The sequence below is a fragment of the Mustelus asterias genome, chromosome 4, assembly GCF_964213995.1.
Source record: "Mustelus asterias chromosome 4, sMusAst1.hap1.1, whole genome shotgun sequence".
In the NCBI taxonomy this organism is placed as follows: Eukaryota; Metazoa; Chordata; class Chondrichthyes; order Carcharhiniformes; family Triakidae; genus Mustelus; species Mustelus asterias.
Genome location: NC_135804.1, coordinates 106,497,923 through 106,517,038, shown reverse-complemented (window position 1 = coordinate 106,517,038; position 19,116 = coordinate 106,497,923). Strand labels below are relative to the sequence as shown.

Genomic DNA, 19,116 nt, shown 5'->3' with positions numbered 1-19,116 from the left:
TAGCACTGACAAAGCTCATGTATGCCTTGCATTGTTTTAAAGTTAGATTGAGCAAAAGCATGTTTTAATCAATCCTAGGGGAAGGTAATGTGATTTGCTAATTTTCTTATTCACCGGAAGGGGTTTGATGTTAAGCAAAGTGTTTTCTGAGTATGACTACTTCTCTGTATTTTATAGCCAGCTTGCGAATTTAATGTAGCTTCAACATTCTGCATGCGGTCTCGTATTAAGTTCAATTATTGATAAGTGCATGTGAAATCGGTTCTCAGGTCATAAAGGAATATTATTGTTACATTCCGCATTACACATTTATGGGATTAGATGCTTGGCAGTAAACACAATACACGGAATGACCAACACTGATGCATTTGAGGGTATAATCTAATGCCTACCCAAAATGAGTAACAGACCTATTTGCAGGGAATATCAGTGTGAGGGTTAATCTGCCTCTAAATGCTTAGTGGTTAGCACTGCTGCCTCGCAGCGCCAGGGACCCGGGTTCAATTCCGGCGTCAGATCACTGTCTGTGTGGAGTTTGCACATTCTCCCCATGTCTGTGTGGGTTTCTTCCGGGTGCTCCAGTTTCCTCCCACAGTCCAAAGATGTGCGGGTTAGGTGGACTGGCCATGCTAAATTGACCCTAGTGTCAGGGAGATTAGCAAGGTAAATACGTGGATTTACGGGTAATAGGGCCTGGGTGGGATTGTGGTCGGTGCAGACTTGATGGGCCGAATGGCCTCCTTCTGCACTGTAGGATTCTATGATTCTATGATAAATGTGCTATGCCTGAGCTGTAATTGCATAATGCAAACATTGGGAATTTGTTTGATTCTCCAAAACTAATGTCCTTACTGCAGTAGGTACAAGATTCACAATATCAAAAATACTTATATCATTCTTACCTGGTACCATCTTGTGCACTGCAGTTTACATCTGCTCCATGCTCCAGAAGCCGTGTGACGATATCAAGCCAGCCACGTGCGCAGGCTTCATGCAACGCCGTGTAGCCTGCATTATCTCGGTGATTGACTTCACACACTGCATTCTCCAAACAGTAGATAACTACATCCTACATAAACGAGATCAAACATGCAGTTCTTTATCATTTTTGGAAAAAAAAATCCATGTTGATAAGACAGCAGAATAAACCCTAAACCTTGCTCGCATCTTTGGAAACCAGATGTAGATTTGAATCACACCAATTAAATATTAATTTACTTGATTTTTCTCCTTAACATGCACAGTTATATTTTACTGGGGTAGTGACACAGGTGCTGGCTGACTTTTATTACCTGACCCAATTGCCTAGTCTTTTAAATATGGGCCTAGATTTAACCTTTGGTTCAATGATAGCATTCACACTTCTAAATTGGAAGATCTAGGGCTAAATATTACAGGAACAGGTCTATTTCCCATCCCCCCACCAATCTAGACTATGCTGCAGGTGGCCTAAACAAGAGTGAGTCTTCCACCCGAGTGGGAGCAAGTCCAGCCTTCATGAGCTGCCAGCCAATCTAAATTGCTAGCAGTCCTAGCAGTCCCAGTAACGCGAGTGGGACTGCCAGCAGACTGCAGAAAGATCAATGGACTCCAACTAAGGCGAGTCCTGGACTTTTAGGGCAGGAAAGAATTAGGAACACTAAGCATGGATTTTGATTGCCAGGCAGGGAGGTACAAAGGGAGTATCATCTTGGAGGTTGGTGGGGGCTCCTGGTGCATAGAGCAATCTCCTTCCTTCCTGTTTTTTCACCTGAGATAGCCAAAAAACAGACTCCCCACTCTTGTCCACCTGCCAACATAGAACATAGTACAGTACAGCACAGAACAGGCCCTTCGGCCCACAATGTTGTGCCGAGCTTTATCTAAAACCAAGATCAAGCTATCCCACTCCCTATCATCCTGGTGTGCTCCATGTGCCTATCCAATAACCGCTTAAATGTTCCTAAAGTGTCTGACTCCACTATCACTACAGGCAGTCCATTCCACACCCCAACCACTCTCTGCATAAAGAACCTACCTCTGATATCCTTCCTGTATCTCCCACCATGAACCCTATAGTTATGCCCCCTTGTAATAGCTCCATCCACCCGAGGAAATAGTCTTTGAACGTTCACTCTATCTATCCCCTTCATCATTTTATAAACCTCTATTAAGTCTCCCCTCAGCCTCCTCCGCTCCAGAGAGAACAGCCCTAGCTCCCTCAACCTTTCCTCATAAGACCTACCCTCCAAACCAGGCAGCATCCTGGTAAATCTCCTCTGCACTCTTTCCAGCGCTTCCACATCCTTCTTATAGTGAGGTGACCAGAACTGCACACAATATTCCAAATGAGGTCTCACCAAGGTCCTGTACAGTTGCAGCATAACCCCACGGCTCTTAAACTCCAACCCCCTGTTAATAAAAGCTAACACACTGTAGGCCTTCTTCACAGCTCTATCCACTTGAGTGGCAACCTTTAGAGATCTGTGGATATGAACCCCAAGATCTCTCTGTTCCTCCAGTCTTCAGAACCCTACCTTTGACCCTGTAATCCACATTTAAATTTGTCCTACCAAAATGAATCACCTCACATTTATCAGGGTTAAACTCCATTTGCCATTTTTCAGCCCAGCTTTGCATCCTATCTATGTCTCTTTGCAGCCTACAACAGCCCTCCACCTCATCCACTACTCATCAGCAAATTTACTGATCCACCCTTCAGCCCCCTCCTCTAAGTCATTAATAAAAATCACAAAGAGCAGAGGACCAAGCACTGATCCCTGCGGCACTCCGCTAGCAACTTGCCTCCAATCCGAAAATTTTCCATCGACCACCACCCTCTGTCTTCGATCAGACAGCCAGTTACCTATCCAATCGGCCAACTTTCCCTCTATCCCACACCTCCTCACTTTCATCATAAGCCGACCATGGGGGACCTTATCAAACGCCTTACTAAAATCCATGTATATGACATCAACCACATTTGGCATGCACAGCATAATATTCGGGTTAATTGGCGCATTAACAAGTTTAATTGCCCGTTCATAATTCTTCTCAAAATGGTGGATGGGTTGACAATTTCAGCCTGCACCCACCTACTGATTGTGGGTGGGCGGGAAGGCAGTGGACTGGTCACCTGTTTTAGCCATCACTATGGAGGACTGTAAAAACCAGCTCCTGAAGTACAAGCCCTACTCCTGAGACTGAGTATATAAGCAAGGCTCACATATCCTCAGAGAAACTGATGAAATGTTGAAGCTGCTACTTTCTGGATGAGATGCTAAAAAGAGGCCTGGTTTGTCCTTGCAGGTGAATGTAAAATACTTAATAGGATAGAGTTTTCTCCTGCTGTCCTCGAAAACATTTATTCTTCAATGAACATTACCACTAAAATTGGCATTGGGGCAATTCTCCAGCTCCGCTAGCCCCAAGCGCAAATCCTGCTGAGACAGTAAGTTTGGTGTGAGGCCTGAAATGGGATTTAACAGTTAAACGGTTTCTGATGCTCCCGGCCTGTTCCACCGAGCAAGAACCTAATCTGAACTCACTTACATTCATCTTAATCCCATTATTGAGATTAAAGTCGAATGTAGTGGCCTGCCGGTATTCTCCCATCTCGTAACCACCCCTCCCCCCCACCCCACGACCCAAACAGGCACCAGTCACCCAGGTACCAATCACTAAAGGTCCCTAAAACTGGGGACCAGGTGCCATGGACTCCGATTGGGAGAAAGGAGGTGAGTACTGTTCAGCATTCACCTCTTGGGTGCCTGCGGGCAAAGCATCTGCTTCCAGGGTGCTGAAGGGGGTCCTTCAAGGGAGTTGGGTGTTGAGAGGGCTCGGGGGGATTTAGGTAAGGGGTCTCCCCCAGGATGGGGGTTAGGTGGCTAGTCTTTTCTCTGTTGCTTTTAAAAGCTTTGAACTCTCTCTTAGCATAACTATTTCAAAGTGCTGTCAGGTTGCAAGGGTAGTCTTCTGTTGCTTTTAAAAGCTTTGAAGTGCCTTGTTCACATTTACATTCCATTTCACTTCCTTTTTACTTTTACAACCTCCTTGAGTGGCAGCTACTGGCTCCTTCAAAGGAAGGATTATGATTGCTTATTTATGCAGCACTTCATGGTCTATTAACTCTGAAGTGCTTCCTCAAAAATGCAGCTCTTCAGTCTGAGCTCATTATTTTTAAAGGTTTTTCTTTTCTATTTTGAAGTGCTTCCGAGAAAGCGCAGGTGTCCAGTCCGAGTTCACTTTTTGAGGAGGATTATTTTCTACCTGGTTTGCCTGAAGAGCCTGCCTTTACTGGAGGCTGTTTTAACCAATACAAGCACCAGGCACCATTCAGAGCAAGGTTCCTCAATGAGGACCTTCTTGCAGCCACTGTTGAATTCTCTGGATAGACGTGATGACCATGCCTGGGGGGCTCCATTGTAGCCCCCCCCTGGGTAGGCAAGGACATAACTGGACAGTGGCCTGGTACTGCCAGGTTGGTGCTCTCTGGGTGCCAGGTTAGCATCATGTGGGAATTGTACCACATTTTCCGCTGGAGCGCTCACTTTGAAATATTTTGGGAGAATTGTACCCAGGGTTATTTAATTTCCATTTTTATTGTAGGAACTTGATGTGTGGTGACTACATTTCAAAAATACCTCATTGACAGTGACACATTTTGGGATGTCCTGAGGTACTAAAAGGTGTTATATCAATGCAAATTCTTTGTTTCTCCACAAAGAGTACTGATTGTTTAAATAAGGGTGAAAAGCATTACAGCTAAATCTAATCATTTTCTTACTGAACTTCTACAACAGATTTTCCAGCAGGGATTGCTAGACAGTGATTTACTTCCCCTCTATCCTACAGCATTGATGCAAATTATAGCACTTAAGCCACTGTTGGTTAAATCCGCTAACTTTAACGATAGCATATTGAACCTGGTTGTGTCTGGTGTTGGCATTATCCATGGGCCATTGTAAATATATGCACATAATAATTTAACTTTTGCTCAATACATTATTTTCCTTTATGAAATATCAGCTTGTCAATTGGGGAATAACATGCATGGAATTTTGTAACAACAAACACTTAGGAAGATACTGCACAAATTCTTGCAATGTTTCTCTGTACTTCTAATGAACAAAGTTGCAATAATTTTTAAGAACACAAAATTAACATCAGGTCTAATAATCAGTTCTTTTCTCTACCTACCCACCTTCTCGTTATATCTCTCAACATCTCATCACTTTAAAACATGCATTTTCAAGGGACAGAGAGGTTCTCTGGCTGATCCAAAATGTGTCAGAGCCCTGATTCCAGAAGTCCCGCCCCAAACCTGGACCCACCATTTTTGCTAAGGTGGGAGGAACAGCACGTGTTGTAGTTTGCACATCTGTGGTTCACAGAGGCAGCTGCTCGTATAAAAGTGCAGCTGTCTTCCAACATATCCAATTTTTGTTAGTGGGAAGTCCAAAACACATCTTGTGGGCTTTACACTTCTCAGAAGATCTAAACTTAACGGAATTCTTTGGAGAGGTAGGATATCCTTTTAGAGAGATAAGGGTCATTGTTGGATTGGTCCAGGGACATATTTGGGACAGATAAACAGCCCTTTGGGAGAGGTCCAGTGGCCTTGTACTTTCTAAAATTAGACATGAATGTGTGTAAAAAGTGAATAATCTAATTGGAACTGTCAAACTGTCAAGGCATTTAAATGTCCTGCTCTTTAAAAAAGTCTGCAGTTTATAAAGGATTAGGTAATTGAAGAAATTTAATGGTCATGAATTGGTTTGTATTCAGTCAGAATGTTTATTTGATATAGTGAAGTCATCAATAGACACTGAAAAGTTTATATTATTTCATCCCAGCATGGGTCCTGAGGTCTCTCCATGGCGGATGCTGGTAATTTAGCATCGAGGATGTAAGGGTAAAGGGTGGTTGCCCAAGGGCCATAGGGTGGCTAAGAAACTTTGACCATTCATTGGGGGGGGGGGGCATAAGGTGGCATGGGGAACTAATGTGGGGGAAGAGGTATGAGGACTATTTTTTGCTTTATACTTTACTTACAAGTCCTGGATCACCGAGGCAAGCTGTTTTCCATCCTGCCTCCATCCACCTCTCGCAGCCCCTATGGCTGCCTCTGCAGTCTTTCTGGAGGTGACAGGCCCGATTCTCATTTCCATCCTCTTCACCCCTCCCATCATCCCACCCCACTCCAACATGAAAATTAAAACATACAGGGCACTTTCTCTTGGGTCGCATTTGTGGAGTCGGGAATGTTCCCCTTCTACGCTCCTGATTCAAGAGCGAACGTCCAAGCCTTCGTTCTTTCTTGAGCCTATTTGTACTCTCCACCTCAATATCCTTATCTGTTTATTTATTTCACAATTCTAACTAATTAAGATTTTTCTAAATCATTTTCATTTAGTTTAAAATATTTCCATAGTTGAATAAAATGACCAAACTAAGTAATTCCAGACCATTTCTTATTTATAGCAAAGTTGCCTTATCGCAGGTTCACTGCAGATAGCCTTAACTCTTTCAGCTATCTTTTTCAAATTAGCTCGTCATGGGACAGCTAGTTCCACCAGTAGAAAACTAATTCTTTCAAACTTGCATTGGATAAGAAATCTATAAAATCTTAGGTAATAAGCTCCTGAATGAAACTCCTAAAGACATAATTATTTTGGAAGTAAATGGCAAGAATTTAAATTTCTATGGTAGAGATTCCAGATTACAAAACATAGGGCAGTTCAAGATTTAAATCATTTTGGCATTATGTATCTTTCTATGAATGTCACAATTAAAAACTGGTACAAAGTTGAAAATTGTGATCTTTGCAATAAAGCCTAAGAATATGACTTTACAAACACAGCACATTAAATCACAGGGTTAAAGAATTAGGTAATTAATGCTATCATACAGCTGCTAATCCATTCCCAACAGTTTCTGATGAGCTAAACAAATGTGTTTACTTGGTTCCCCTTGCATTCCTGGATCGAGGAGGATAACATACTAACAGCATTGCTTATCAAGCTCTAACTGTGGCCAGTTTTCTATTGATTTAGTGATGCGGAAGGGATAGTATGCTGTTTTCAACTGGCTGAAATTAAGCGGTGGCACTGCAAACCTTGCATTAAAAACAAGTTACATTATTGTCAGTGCAAGGCATAAACCATTAAAAATCAGCTTCATGAAGCTGCCTTGTTTACAATGAAACTATTTCATGTCAGAAGTTGTATACTGCATTTGACATCTATTTAGTGTGGCAGTAAAACCAAAGGTATAAAATAAAGGCCTCACTGGCAGTATTTTGTTTTTGGATCAGTATTTAATTCACTGTTACTTCTCTTCCTGGAATCTCTACCTTGAATACATTTTGCTCTTCTTTTCCTTGTCACGGGGAGTCATTTTAGAAGCGTAATAGCACAGGTGGCAATTCAGCCCATCAAGTTCATGTTATATCTCTATGTTTTTCCAGTTCTGACTAAAGCACATCAACCTGCAATGTTACTCTGTTTCTCTCTTCATACAGATGCTGCTGGATATTTCCAGCATTTTCTTCTTTTGCCTCAAATACTTGATTCAGTTCAGTTCTTTTTGTGCTGTGAGCTGAGAAAGAACCCCAAATTAACTTCCCATCATATCTGTAAAAGATTCAGTAAAACACCAGAGTACCATTTCTCTGGGCTGGATCAAAACCCAAAGTTTGCATTTTGGCACCACTTGCTTTCAGCTAGCCAAGTATATGGGGTGTGCCTTATTCAAGCACAATGTCCTTGCCATATTTTATCCACTGACTAACACCACTGAAAGAAAAATGTCATTTATCTCACTGCTTTGTGCAAATGAGCTGCTATGCTTGCTTACATGATAGTCATTATAATAGTGACTACTCATTGGTATTTCGTTTGTCTGGAGGGCTTTGGAACATCCTGGGGATGCGAAAGGTGCTATATAAATTCAAGATCTTTCTTTTATTCAAGGCATGATGTATTTTGAAAGAGACTGACTACCATGCGTGAAACTTAAAAAAGACAATGTTCTAGGTTTCTTCACCCCACCACAATTTTGGTGATCGACTAATTCAGTTGTTTTATCCCATTCTTTTCAACTGTCTCATTTTAATTAGGACAACCTGACATGAAACAAATCAGCTATGTTAAAGAGGAAGCAATACACTACACCAAAAGCCAACAAAAGCTTTTCTAGTTCTACAAAACTATGCTATCAGCCAATTATAATTCGAGCTTTTACCCTTTTTCAGATATTGCAGTGTTTTAGAATACACAAATAAACAAGGGGTTTAAAAAGGGTATTGCAGATTTTATTTCACTCATCACTATTTTTATTTTGTTGAACAACACACTAAGATAACTTTTATTGACCTAATGTTGGTCTAAATTTTAATTCAGCAATTACTGGAATATTTATATATGCAATAGTGCTCCCTATGACAGTACATGGGTATTGCAATAACAGTTAAAACTAGTTCATCAAGCTGCTTTAGTGGAAATGACTGTTCCTTTTTATCCTGTAATCACTGTTAAATCCTTCCATGGCATTTCATTTCTTGACTAAATTCCCTTATGTCATGGGAAAGGTGATGAAAAACCTACAAAAGTCAATTAATAAATCAGCAAAATTTTCAATTAATTTCCATTAGCCTTTTTACAAAATCTGCATTTTAAAGAAAAAGAACATTAGGACCCTATTCTACCAAATCTCTGAGTGCTGAAACTCTGATGTTGCCAAGGGACCTGGTTATGCTTGGAGTCATAATAATCTCGAAGGCTACCCTTCTCGGTTTTCCATCTCACTGGCATTTTAATTCAGATGATAACTTTAAATGGAACTAGTGTGTGCAGTATACTGAATGTAATACCAGCTGCTTACTGTCTTGGTAATTTCCTTGACTGACAGGCAGGAAGTGAGGCAGAGTTCAATTTTAATTTGAATGCGTTTTAAAGAGCCAACGGGGGAAACAATCTGGCTGGAGAAGTCTACAAGATCATCAGGATTCAGCTAGGTGAGCAAGCTTCAAACACAGTTCCTATCATCAGCACAATAAATTAACTATCTTGACTCCAATACTGGCATCAATCACTCACACAGTTGGTTACAAAGTAAAGGTTCCCGTACTATGCATAAACCTTAGAAAAGCAGACCATGTTATGTCATTGAAATTTTTCCAAGTTCATTTTAGTCACCTTCTGATCTTTTGTATTGAGGTTTGCAATTTTTTGCCAGTTGGTCTTGAATTAAAGAGTTTCAGCTCAGGCATCCATGCTCATTAGGAAATGGGTTCAGTCTATTCAGAGTCATTTTATGCAGCACACCTCGAACTAGCAGGTAAAACTTCCCCTGTAACTATCTGGGATAGATTTGAGTTCAGGAGCCTGATTTTATGGTCTTGAAATAGCACCAAACAGACACAGAATGGCAAAAAATTGATCGCGGAGCAGTGTGGGCAGAAGCCTGCCTCCATTTCAACATGAGGGCCATTTAGCAGGGATCAGCTGGATTGAAAGACCCAAGGTCAGACCTTTCAGGATTTTCAGAACAACTTGGGTGAGCGGAACAAGGCAGAATGGCCTTGGAGGTGGAACAGAAAGTGACGGAACTTCTTGAAAGGCAAGTTAGTAGAGTTTTAGGAGCTCAAGGATGGCACCGAATGCAAGTGAAGGGAGGTCAGTAGAGGCGGCGAATGACCATACAAAAAGGCCAAATTTTGGGCAGGCAACTGCGTGCTAGCACCCGAGGCTCAGACGTGTTGCTGGCAAATATAAGTGATCATTAGAACTTATGAAAAAAATGGCTGAGGGAGGCCCTTCAATGGGCCCACTCCAGGACCATCCCGTCTTGGTTGTCATTTTGGTTGAGACAGCATAAAGAGGGGCATACACTAGAAAAATACCTCTTTCCAGCCATCTGGTGACAAAGGTGGGATTAGTCCCACCTCCAACATGGAAATCTAGCTCCAGGTCTCAAAGCTGAAAGGTCAGTATTAATCCATTACAATTTCAATCCAAATGTACATAATTTGTAAATATACTACTTCTAAATTATCCTGAATTCTGCAAGATGTTGCTTTTGAAACATAACTCTTGCTAAATGTCATCCATTTAGGGAAGAAAACTACTGGTGTTAGGCATATTTTTAAGACAATACATTGTATAGCAGGTTTTATTATAGACCACAAATATAATTTTATTATAAAACCACAAATGGTGGTTTTGCTTCCTCTGTCTAATGGAAATGGGATGTAACAGTGTTAAAATAGATGTGATGGATTTCCCAGCCCATTTCTGCTTTGCCATCATATTTGGGAATGTCATTAATCTAGAACGTAGGACACCGATATAATTTAGAGAGTCAACTAAGTGGAGCGTGTTATGCACAGTTCACTCAATTGAGCCAGGTGGTGACAAGAAATTGGTTCAATAAGGATGTTAAAATTATTTTTTACACGGCCAGAAGCCCGGACAGAAGAAATTGACAGTCTGAAAAAAATAAATTAATTAAACAGATCTACATAGCTTTTACCTCATAGCCTAATCGTGCTGCCTTCTGCAGCAAGGTTTCGCCAGCATTCTTATTTACTATTAGCTTTCGTGTTTCAGATTGCGACTGTTGCCCTGTGGATGTCTCTGCTTGAGCAGATGGTGACCGTGAGACTGTTCTGTGTTTTACAGGAGTAACTGGAGATGTCCGCTTTTTCCAGTGGGTTAAATAATCGCGTTGCTTCTTTGGTGATGGGCTCCAATCAGAATCCAGCATTAATGTTGAGCGTTTTAGGGACCGATTTTGCCTTACTTCAACCTATTCCAAAATAATGATTTAATTGGTCAATCAATGGAACAAAGAAAATAACTATATACTGTAATTTTATCAAACAACACAACAGTTAATGGTATGCTTAAAATAAAAGGCTAAATAATTACACACTAATATGTTTAACATTTGTACACTAATATTGCTCAGCATCATTTCTAGGTTTAAATTTCAAAGTTTTATTTGCTTTTTTCATTTGCACAAGACTTTGAAATAGTGTACCTAAAGTTTTATTTTATTAAAATGAATAATCTTCTTCAAATCAAATAAATAATTTGAAAACCTCACCCATCTTTTTCTCATCCCAGACTAAACTATTTCTCATGCTTTTTTGACATCCTCTATCTCCGTAAATTTCAGTCCACCTTAAACCCTGCTGCCATATCCTATCCCAGATCAAATCCCACCAATTCATCACTGTTGTCCTCACCGATATGTTTTCGTTTCACGTTTCCTCAATGTCTCAAAATTCAAAACATTATCCTTGTCTTTAAAATTTCATCATGGCCATGTCTCTCAGTGTCTGTTGCATCCATGCCTATAACCCACCTGGACTCTCCATTCCTCTGACTCTGGCCTCTTGTGCATTGGTTACATCCTTCATACCACCATTGGGTGTATCTGTCTTCAGTCGCCTAGCCACCAGGCTCTGGAATTCCCTCCCTAAACACCTCTACCCCTCTCTCCCTCTTCAAGATCCTCCCTAAAATCTATCAGTCCTACCAAGCTTTTGTCTGCCTCGTCATTTTTTTTTGATTGAGCATCTGTGCAGCATTTTTCTAAATTCCAGGCTCTATATCTTGCAAATAGTTGCAAATTGCTTACCTTGTGTTTTCCTTGATTACTCGTACCTTCTTCCATGGACTTAGGTCCACTAATATGCTTTGTTTTACATTTACGTTTTCCTGATGGTTTTTCTGATTGATACTGACTTGGAGATTCTTGCGTGTGACTCAAATTGAGAGCCCCTGGGCTAAAAGACTCTTTACGTTTCCGTAAACTTCCTGACACAGGAGTGCTATGTCTGACACTCAGATGCCAATCAGTACTGGGCAATTTGCCTGAAGGAGCCATCCTCTTTTGTGGTGAAGTGGGAGGTGTCCATGTTCCTAAAATGAAAACTACAATATAGTTAGCTTGACTAGACTCCAGTTCTGCTCTAGATCTATAAGATCCTAAGAAATTGTATCCCGGTTGGAACCTAATAGAACAGACTGTGGCGACAAGGGGAATTTCACAGTAACTTCATTGCAGTGTTAATGTAAGCCTTACTTGTGACGAATGAATAAACTTTAGTTTACTTTTTACAATTCATGCTTGATCTATTCATGATCTTTTCTAGCACCAAATATCTAGTGTGAAGCTTTACAAGAGACAATCTACCAACTACCCCTTGATATTCAATGGTATTACAATCACTGAATTTCCCAATATTATTTTTTTGGGGGCTTACCACTGACCAGAAACTGAACTAGACCAGTTATATCAATTACAAGAACGGGACATGTGCTGGGAATTTTGAGGCGGGTTCAGGCGCTGGCAGTCCCTCCAATGAAGGGTGGGTCAGTTGGGAAGGGTAGCTGGCAACAGTAAAGGGAGAAGTCTGACTTTAGGGAAGTAAGGTGCCCCTAATGAGCACAAAGGAGGGTCCGCCCACATTTGCAACACCAGCCTGTGCTTCTATAGCTGCTGGTCTTCCTGCATGACAAGGGCCTGCCCTGTCGTGAGTAGAATACCAGCTAAATGAAGACCATAGTGACCATTAATTCGTTATTGGGCCTTAATAGGCCCAAAGGCGCGTGGGTCACAAATTGCCTCCACTTCCAATCCCCACCCTCTGTAAATATTACAAGCTACCCACCTTCAAACTTGCCAGTGGAGGAGTGTAAAAAAACGGCCTACTTTGTCAGTATTTGGAAATGCCTGAATACTATTTGGCAAATGGATTACATGGGCTGGAATATTACTGCCCCCCTCCCCCCACCAGGCTCAGAGAACAGCATTCTTCCTTGGCCTTGGGCAGGATCGTACGAACCTCAGACGGATGGGCCAGTAAAATTTCGCCCATGGTCTCTTACCTAGAGTCATACCGTAACAGTACAGAACCATACAACAAACCCAAAATTTTGGCCAATGTTGGAAATAGATGAACATGGTTCAGAATTTTCCCCAGCCATATAACCTAGCAAGGTGTGCAGCTCAGCTGGTACATTTTTCCTGAGTGCTACTGAAACATTCCCTACCACACTCAATTCTCTGTCTCATCTGGGAGCGGATGAGTGCCGAATTCCAAGATCTCTCAATACTGGAAGTAATTGTGCTTTGGCCAGGATCGGATAATTTCCCAGTCAAAAAAACCCCATCGAATTCCTATGCTGGATTCTGAGTACAGCATAGTTTGAAGCGTCATTCAACAACGGAAGACAGTAAAAACATGGATAGTGTGAACTGGTCACCAATAAGGATTAGTGACATTCGATATAGATTCTAAAAAACACATTTCTAAAAATGGAAAGGCACAGAATTCTCAAAAGACATTGAACTTTACCTGTAGTAACTGCTTTCCGTGTTTGTATCCCTGTGCTTTTTTGATTTTCCTCCCTTTTGTGTAAAGATATTTCAGAATCCTTCTCAGTTTTGGACTTCTTCCTACTGGATTTTATTTGCGTCTTGATCGTAGAATTTTGCTTATTACTATTTTTACAATTCCCATCAGTCTCTGCAATACAACTCAAGTCATGTGGTTCCAATCTTGCCTGTTCACCCACTTCAGTAAACGAGCTGTCAGTCCTTCCCACCTCGCTCTCTTCTTTGGTCTCTTTATCCTCCGTTGTAAACAGCTCCTGACCCCTTGAATTCTTTGCTTTTATATCACCTTCCACTTCCTCATGCATGCGCTGACTTTCCTCCAATGTACTGTTCGTCTGGTCACAGATCACTTGCACATATGAGCCACAGAAACTTTCTGCAATACACAAATTAAAAATTCCTTCGTAAGGTATAAAAACATTTGAATCTTCTTGGAGTTTTAGAATATTATATTGCTGCAATCTGCAGCTGCCCATGACCAAATTGTTTTCCTGTCACTTTGCAACCAAGTCAAATGCCCATTGATGCACTGTTTTTCATGACCAGTTGCCTTTGCAACCTTTTCATCAACTCACTTGGAAATCAAAAAGACTTTATGATGCCATTTTCTCCTCTTCGCTCTGAAGGTGCCAGCTATTACTTGAATATGGTTTCTCAGGTGCCAGGAGCCTTCCAATACCTTTCCCAAATGTCCATGTGAGCATGGAGAGTGAATGTTGGCAAGTATAGGTAAACACAGTAAGAAGTCTCACAACACCAGGTTAAAGTCCAACAGGTTTATTTGGTAGCAAAAGCCACTAGTTTTCGAAGCGCTGCTCCTTCGTCAGATAAGCGGGAGTTCTGTTCACAAACAGGACATATAAAATTTACAAAATAATGGTTGGAATGCGAGTCTTTACAGGTAATCAAGTCTTAAAGGTACAGACAATGTGAGTGGAGAGAGGGTTAAGCACAGGTTAAAGAGATGTGTATCGTCTCCAGCCAGGACAGTTGGTGAGATTTTGCAAGCTCAGGCAAGTTGTGGGGGTTACAGATAGTGTGACATGAACTCAAGATCCCGGTTGAGGCTGTCCTCATGTGTGCGAAACTTGGCTATCAGCCTCTGCTCAGCGACTCTGCGTTGTCGTGTGTCATGAAGGCCGCCTTGGAGAATGCTTACCTGAAGATCAGAGGCCGAATGCCCGTGACCGCTGAAGTGTTCCCCAACAGGAAGAGAACACTCTTGCCTGGTGATTGTTGAGCGGTCTCCAGATGCAATGTTACAGCTCATCCGCTTCATCCTGGACCACAATGTCTTCACCTTCAACAATCAGTTCTTCATCCAGACACACGGTTCTCCAGGACCTGCTCCCTCTGTGACACCCTGGTCCATTCCTCCATCACCCCCAAGTCCTCCATCGCCCCCACCATGGGGACCAAATTCGCACCTCAATATGCCAACATCTTCATGCACAGGTTCGAACAAGACCTCTTCACCGCACAGGACCTTCAACCGATGCTATACACTCGATACATCGATGACATTTTCTTCCTTTGGACTCATGGTGAACAATCACTGAAACAACTATATGATGACATCAACAAGTTCCATCCCATCATCAGACTCACCATGGACTACTCTCCGGAATCGGTTGCATTCTTGGACACACGCATCTCCATCAAGGACAGTCACCTCAGTACTTCACTGTACCGCAAGCCCATGGATAACCTCACGATGCTCCACTTCTCCAGCTTCCACCGTAAACACGTTAAAGAAGCTACCCCTATGGACAAGCCCTCCATATACACAGGATCTGCTCAGATGAAGAGGATCGCAACAGACATCTCCAGACGCTGAAAGATGCCCTCATAAGAACAGGATATGGCACTCGACTCATCGATCGACAGTTCCGACGCGCCACAACGAAAAACTGCACTGACCTCCTCAGAAGACAAACACGGGACACGGTGGACAGAGTACTCTTCGTCATCCAGTACTACCACGGAGCGGAGAAGCTACAACATCTTCTCCGGAGCCTTCAACATGTCATTGATGAAGACGAACATCCCGCCAAGGCCATCCCCACACCCCCACTTCCTGCCTTCAAACAACCGCACAACCTCAAACAGACGATTGTCCGCAGCAAACTACCCAGCTTTGAGGAGAACAGTGACCACGACACCCACAATCCTGCCACAGCAACCTCTGCAAGACGTGCCGGATCATTGACACGGATGCCATCATCTCACGTGAGAACACCATCCACCAGGTACACGGTACATACTCTTGCAACTCGGCCAACGGTGTCTACCTGATACGCTGCAGGAAAGGATGTCCCGAGGCATGGTACATTGGGGAGACCATGCAGACGCTACGACAACAGATGAATGAACACCGCTCGACAATCACCAGGCAAGACTGTTCTCTTCCTGTTGGGGAACACTTCAGCGGTCATGGGCATTCGGCCTCTGAGCTTCAGGTAAGCATTCTCCAAGGCGGCCTTCACAACACACGACAACGCAGAGTCACTGAGCAGAGACTGATAGCCAAGTTCCGCACACATGAGGACGGCCTCAACCGGGATCTTGGGTTCATGTCACACTATCTGTAACCCCCACAACCTCACTAACTGTCCTGGCTGGAGACAATACACATCTCTTTAACCTGTGCTTAACCCTCTCTCCATTCACATTGTCTGTACCTTTAAGACTTGATTACCTGTAAAGACTCGCATTCCAACCATTATTTTGTAAATTGAGTTTGTGTCTTTATATGCCCTGTTTATGAACAGAACTCCCACTTACCCGACAAAGGAGCAGCGCTCCGAAAGCTAGTGGCTTTTGCTACCAAATAAACCTGTTGGACTTTAACCTGGTGTTGTGAGACTTCTTACTGTGTTTACCCCAGTCCAACGCCGGCATCTCCACATCAAGTACAGGTAAAGGCAGAGGGAAATTCATCCTGCAGTTCACCTCAATGGAAATTTGTCATAAGGGCAATAAGGGTGCCAAAATCCAGGGTCCTCTTGCACTGCGGCAGGATATTCAGCTGCCTGTACCCTGGAGGGTTGGATCCACCCCTAATGGGGAATTAAGTATTGTCTTCATGTGAAGCAGGAGTTAGTGGGCGCAGTATAATTGGACTAGGACATGCAGATGTAAATCAATCCCTAATTTAAAAGTTTTCAATGCTGACACTAATACTGGAAATTTCCTCGGTAAATTTGTAACATTATAATTCCATAGAATTCCATAGAATTTCAGTGCCGGTGCGATACCAGGTATTGGCCACATGTCCCAACAATTGGCTGATGGAATCAAACAGCGTATTCCTTTCATTGTTTGTAATATTCAGAATACAGACAATACTCAACAAGCCCAAGTTCCCAAAACCCAAAACAATGGCCGGAACTTCCAGTCTCACCAATGATGCATTCCACCACGGGGTTTCCTGGTGACGATCGGTGCGTCCAATGGGAAACCCTTCTGACAACAGTGGGACCAGAAGATTCTGCCGCTGGCCAATGGCAGACTGCCTCTGCAAAGCACTTGGCAAGTTGCATGGAAAATCCTGCTCACAATGTCTATTGTTAAGTGCAATTGGGCAGCAGTTAAACAATCCTGAGTGTGCTTATAACTACATTAACAACCAGTCAAACTCTTAATGTGGCTCATTTGTGCATGCTAGAAGCTATATACTTTCATAAACAGGGACCCATTCTCTGCACTTTTATTTGAATTTCCCAGGAGCTTGGGGAGGCTATAGTTCCCCTTTGCTTTCACCATGACAACACCTCGGTCAATCAGAGTCAACTTGCCAACTAATCTTTTCTCCTGCAGTATAAGTTGTTGTAATTGTTTGAAATTTGGCATTCTTGTGTTTGACCTGATGAGTGCAAGAAAAAGCTTCGGCAACATGTCTCTCTTTTCAGCAACATTCATTCTGTTTTTGCTATTTGTTTTCTTGAATACCATATTTAGACATTCCCCATATTTCATCACAACCAGGTCTGTAGGTATTATGTACCTGGTATTGCATCCATAATGCAATCCAATTTTTCTACTGCCTAACCATCCTTACTGAAATCTCTTTTCTACTGCTATAATTGCATCTATAAAAGTTGCCTGGTCTTTCGCAATTTACTATCAGAAGGAAAGTTTACTCACCTGATTGACTACGAGTCCTGGTTTTCAACACCACTGGAATAAAGTCCTTAAAACTATTTTTCCCCTTTCTTAGAGGAAGATCTGGGGGAAGAAGGAAACAGATGCAAAATATAATGAAATCAAAACATTCTCACATTTCATGTAATAATTAACCCCTTCTAACTTTTTTTTTGCTCATCAAGGTGAGGGATATTAGAGCTGGAGAATGGAACATCCAATCTCAAAGTTGTACCCAACTGTAGTTTTCCATTTTGCTTACCAGTTTGAGCTGGTGACTAAGATGAGAAAGCAAACAGTCTGATGAAAATTTATTTTTACCAATTAAAATTAGATCTGAATTTCTTTGATGACTAATATTAGAATTGAGACTAAATTTCTAGACAAAGGCTTGAGACTAAAAATAAAATTATTCTTGGAACTTACATAACATAGGTTTTGGTAGAGATGTTAGAAATTGAAGCAAACATATGTGCCAAAACCGGTGACCTTGTCCGTGGCTGGGATTCTCCGGTGCTACTTCAGTGAATGGAGATTTGGCTGAACGCCAAATTATCCATTCTCGCTGGCAGCGGGGTGGCCATAAATGAGATGAGAGAATCTCACCCAGGAATTCTCAGATGCAATTCGAGCATTAGTTAATTATTTCTTTGTCGCTTTTCCAAAACTAAAACTAACATATGCCTAGAAATTATGATTTAAAAACAACTGAACTAAAATTAGCAGTAAACGTCTTCTGAAGTTTTTATCGAATTTACAGCATAGAAATAGGTCATTTGGCTTAAATGGTCTATGCCAAAGGAATTTCCATTCCTTTCTCATTCATGCATTCATTTAGCTCCCCCTTTAATGTATCTATGCTAGCCATCTCAACTGTTCTGTATGATCGCAAAATTCACATTCTGACCACTCTTGGGATGAGGAAGTTTCTCCTGAAATTTATAGTTTTGGACTCACCCATATGTGGAAACATCTTCACCACATCTATCCAATTAAACCCCATCATAATTTTAAAGACCTCTCTGTTCACCCCTCAGTTTTATTTTTTCTAAAGAAAGTAGCCCAACGTGTTCAGTCTTGCCTGACAATTATACGTTCTTCATCCTGGTATTATCATTGTAAGTTTTTTTACGCTTTCTCCAGTGCCTTTTTAACCATTTTGTAATGAAGAATTATAGAATGTTACAGACAGGCTATTCAGCATATTATGCCTATAGCAGAGGGGCTGGATTTTATATGCCTCTTTCAAGTGGGTTGAATGCAGTGGGCACAGAAAATAAGTTGGCTGGCAAACCCATCACCTTCCTGCCTCTGCCCGAGCTGACCCCCATAATATGAGGTGGGTGGGTGCCGAAATTAGTAGTTCACTTGCCCTGCGTAAATGGATAATTAAAAGTCTACTAGGACAAACAGTTTGACCAACAGCTCCCAAGGGCAGAACTTCCTCTCACTTAGAGGTGAAAGTCCGACTCAACCATTTTTGCTTGGCTGAAGCATTTTATGGCTGAGGGAATATTTTCTTCTGCGTGCGTTGGCTTCCGGCCGACTTTTCTTCCAGACTGGTGAACAGTATCTGCATGCCTT

At 42.0% G+C, this 19,116-nt stretch overlaps 1 protein-coding gene across 4 annotated transcripts in view; it reads right to left on the bottom strand.

Moving 5' to 3' along the window:
- LOC144492916 (BCL-6 corepressor-like protein 1) overlaps positions 1-19,116 on the bottom strand; it is a 179,850-nt gene that overhangs the window by 13,356 nt on the left and 147,378 nt on the right. For all 4 annotated transcript variants that reach the window (XM_078211538.1, XM_078211541.1, XM_078211539.1 and 1 more), the window contains 5 exons: positions 17,536-17,616; positions 13,349-13,765; positions 11,626-11,909; positions 10,513-10,788; positions 903-1,069 (listed from right to left, as the gene is read on the bottom strand). In XM_078211538.1, the coding sequence (XP_078067664.1) occupies positions 903-1,069; positions 10,513-10,788; positions 11,626-11,909; positions 13,349-13,765; positions 17,536-17,616 (1,225 nt within the window). The remainder of the gene's footprint in view (positions 1-902; positions 1,070-10,512; positions 10,789-11,625; positions 11,910-13,348; positions 13,766-17,535; positions 17,617-19,116) is intronic.